The following is a 4,204-nucleotide window of genomic DNA, read 5'->3' as shown; positions in this document are numbered from 1 at the left end:
CCCCTGCCCGCCACCTCCCCCGCGCCACCCGAACCCGAGCACCGCAAAGACGACACAGGCCAGTGTTTGGACAGATCGACTCCCACAGCCACCACACAAACTTTTCATCGTCAGAAAGGGGGCGTGTCTTTATAAGCGCCCCGATCGCCTTCCGCCGCTGGGCGAGCAGGCCCGTCGCGCGGAGAGCAAGACATTAGCGGCGCATGCAGGCGCACGCCGCGGCTGTTGACTCTCAACTTGGAGCACACCATCCGGCTCGTGGGTGCGGAGCCGAGCACTTGTTTGCGTCCCGGAGAGCAAACTCATCCGTTCTCGGTTCGTCATTGTCGCCCTTCTCCCTCGGCCCCGCGCGCCACCACCCCGGCGGACGCCCCAGCTGTTATCGCGCACCCCCCACTCCGACACACCTGCCACACTCCACCTAAATGCCACCGTAAATTTGCTGTCTTGTGCGTCCCTCCTCAACCACAGCAGTGCATCACCTCCCTCGAGTCGAGCGCGCAGATGAACAGGATAGCCCCCGCTCTTCGCCACGTCCTAAACCGTCTTTATCGGCCACAAAAAAATGAAAGTTCTTTTTATTTTATGATTTACGACATTAGCCTTTAATGTCATGTCCGGATAAGTCTGTCAGTGCCCTCCCACATCCTACATTATCTCTCTTTTCCTCTATATTTATCTCCCCCTCCCACGTCCCCTCCCTCCCTCTATATTTCTTTCTCTCTCTCTCTCTCTCTCTCTCTCTCTCCAAATTCTGCGAACCATGAATAAATGATATACGACTCGCTTCTTTTTCAGCGATGGTGCAATTTTCATCCACGACGGCGGCGATGGCAGACCCGATGTGTTTTCTTTTAGACGTCGCGCGAAACGAAGGAGACGGAAGGAGACAACTCGCGAATAACCGAATCCAAACTGTCGCCGACCTCCACAACAGGGCCAGTCCGCTCGGCGCTCGCCAGGGCGCGCCAGCAGCGCCCTACGCACTGCAGTGGGTGCAGGAGGCGGTGAGCAGGCCACCCCCTGGGCTCGGCTCACGCTGAGGCGCGCTGAGGCGCCGAGGTGCGCACGCACGGAGGTGTCGCCCACGACCGCTCCCTTTTATCGGGCCTATCCATCTCTGCCACACGCAGCCCGGCTGAACCGCGGCCCTCCACCGCAGTCGGAGCCGGAGGCCGCGGTACAGCCGGGCTGCTTCAGCCGCTTTAGGCAGGACAGCCGTCGCCAGTCGCTCCCGAGCACGGGTCATGTCAGGGGCAAACCCTCTGGACAAGGGGCGTATGCCTCAGGCCGTGGCCTCACGTTTTACGACTCACCGCGAGGTGTTGCCCGTGGGTGGAGGCGCTGCTCGGGGTTGTCCCGCTGCCGCACTCCGCCACACCTTGCGACGCGCTGCCGCCGGTCCCCCGCTCAGCTATAGGCCGGGCGGCCAGGCTTGGCAAGTTTGTTGCAGTCCGTGTGTGTTGGCCGCCGCCCTGGTCTGGTCCCGCTCATAGCCCCACAGCCGCAGGCGAGGGACGCCTGGCCAGGAGCGCCCTGCTCCTCATCAAGCTGCCCTGGCCGAGCCCCTGGCCGAGGCCCTGGCTGGAGCCTCATTTCCCCCCAGTCCCGTCGTGCTTCCGGCCAGGACCCCGGCCAGGACCCCGGCCAGCTGCGGCGGCGAGCTTAATGGGACCCGTCACTGAGACCCTCGAGGCTAATTAATTAAACGGGACGCCAAACCGATAGCAGGTGATACCCAATCGCAATCCAACACGAAAGTAGCGTCATGCCCGCGACCACCAGTTTACCAGTTTGCATCTCTACAGACACAACTCTAACAATCAGCACAGAACTATAGAACGCCGCGCCACGCCGCGCTGATCTGAAGCGGAGAACTGTGTGAGCTTTGGATCGAGTGCCTCAACTGCAAGTCATTTCGGAGCGTACGAGTTAACTGCGTTAGTATTGGAACGAGCGGACTGTTTGTTCAATATAGAAAACTATTTAAAAGTAATAAGAAGCTAATTGCAACTTCTTCCTATTAAAATCAATTAAGAAACAGAGTTAAGCAGCAAAAAAAGCTAAAAATATGAAAAAAGTCGAAATAACAAAAAGTTTGTAAAATAAAGAAACATATTTGTAAATGCACAAAATGTCAAAGTGAATTTAGAAATGATCATTTTAAAAGTGCACGAATACTTTTTGATTGAACAAAGCAGTCCGTAAAAGAAAATTACGAGTAAAAAAATTCTTGTTAATTTACAAAATATGTTTATTTTACAGTGCCCCAGTGTGAGGCTTGCGGATCGCACTTGAACAATCTCTGAACGCAGCCAAAGCGGCCCTCCCACGTGCTGGCGTCAATCCGATTATTCATTATGGGAAGTGGGTGGTTAGAGGGACTGTCATCACCGCTGCTCAATCCCATGTATAATCAATCAATTCGATTACAATCCCCCAACACCCACCGAGACCGACCGAGACTCACCGTTTGGGTGTCGATGTGCAGGCAGCCCAGCACGGCAGGGTCGCACTCGGACGCCACAGCGCACTTCTTGTTGACCAGCACGCTCTGGCCCCGTGAGTCCACGATGTGCAGCGTGTGGCAAAAGTCCTCCCCTGGAAGCAGATTATGAATAACTTATTACGTCCAGGTGATGAAAATGTTGACATAATACTACAATATGCGATATCTTCCTGAGCCGGTCACAGTAAACGAAGTTTTGATCCCAGAGCAAATTATTTGCTTAACCAGAAAACGCAAAGAGCACATTGGCAAAATGTTCTTTTGTACTAGCTACTGCACTAGGGTCACAAATAAATCAACCCCCTACACTGGTTAAAACAAAGGTGGGATATACCTAGGCACTAAAGCTCCAAAGGCATTACAGGTTTATGTCGAACGAGCCGAACGAGCCTATATGTGATGGCGTTCTGTTCAAAAATGGCATAAACTGATGCAATTTTGTACTTTTTGACTTGCTTACCATTTGCTGACTTCTTATCAGAACCCCATCACATGTACGCTCGTTTCACGCGGAATTTTGCGAGGAATACGACAATGTATCCCAAAATGTATTCGGTTTGCTCATTCAGAAAATAGTTGGGAAAATTTGAAAATACGCACTTTTGCACCCCCAAACCGGGTTTGGCATCCCTGGAAAGATAGGAGGATATCGCACCTTTGTTTTTACTTTGAAGTTTCTGTATAAAATGTTTTAAATTTATCATCTGCTGAAAGGGTATCATTGTCGCCGTACCAGCGAACTTACAGAGGTAACTAACAAAACCCTCCCTGTTAGCGCCATGGTGGGTTTCCTCCGAATTGGAATCAAAAGAATTGTAAAACGTGTGCAGGAGGCTGAGCAGCGCCGGCAGGTTGGGGGCCGGGACGTGCGGGGGCCGTCCTCGTTGGCACTTCCAGACCCACTCGCCAGGCCCTCGTTTGCATTACTATGAATACAGGGCTGCAGCCCCCCCCCCCCACTGTTTCTCTTCCTTCCCCTTCACATCCAGCCTCGCCCCCCTCCTCGCATGCCGTGGCTTAGCCACTCCCAGATCGACAAAAAAGAGTACGGCGACGAGAGTTCACTGCGGTTTCCTGCTGCACTGGTTACGCTTTGAAGAAAGCCGAGAAAAGAAGTTTTTCCCTAACGCTCCTATTAAGCATAGCTAGTAAATGATATGTCTGTAGCAGGCTAGCTTTCGCGCGTATGTATAAATCGTATAAATCGTTATTCACCATTACAGAATCAGCCTTTCCAGCAAAATAAGTTTTTGATTGTCAATACAGTATTAACATTCTAGCTAACACCGCAAAGCTAAAATAAATCGTTAGTCCGCGTACTGTATGCCGCCTGGCAAACGTGAGAGTCGGGAGAGGTCGCTGCCCATCTACTGCAGCACTGTTAGGTAAGCTGCCAGCTGCCACCTTAACGTTTCTGATGGATAATTTGTGTTTAGTGAAGAAGGAAATGTGTGCCTCGGTGTGTGCCATTATGAGCGCGAGCAATTATGTCCCTAGCCCCACAGCCGCAGGCGGGGGACGCCTGGCCAGGAGCGCCCTGCTCCTCATCAAGCTGCCCTGGCCGAGCCCCTGGCCGAGGCCCTGGCTGGAGCCTCATTTCCCCCCCAGTCCCGTCGTGCTTCCGGCCAGGACCCCGGCCAGGACCCCGGCCAGCTGCGGCGGCGAGCTTAATGGGACCCGTCACTGAGACCCTCG

The 4,204-nt window shown here is 53.4% G+C and overlaps 1 protein-coding gene across 1 annotated transcript in view; it reads right to left on the bottom strand.

The window, feature by feature from the left end:
- The window catches only part of LOC113212619 (uncharacterized), a 180,577-nt gene that overhangs the window by 50,099 nt on the left and 126,274 nt on the right, over positions 1-4,204 (bottom strand). The window contains exon 5 of the mRNA XM_052263546.1: positions 2,471-2,601. Coding sequence (XP_052119506.1) covers positions 2,471-2,601 — 131 coding nt within the window. The remainder of the gene's footprint in view (positions 1-2,470; positions 2,602-4,204) is intronic.

The sequence above is a fragment of the Frankliniella occidentalis genome, unplaced genomic scaffold (genome assembly GCF_000697945.3).
Source record: "Frankliniella occidentalis isolate FOCC.00 unplaced genomic scaffold, Focc_3.1 Scaffold12, whole genome shotgun sequence".
Classification (NCBI taxonomy): Eukaryota; Metazoa; Arthropoda; class Insecta; order Thysanoptera; family Thripidae; genus Frankliniella; species Frankliniella occidentalis.
This window is presented reverse-complemented; position numbering and strand designations above follow the sequence as displayed.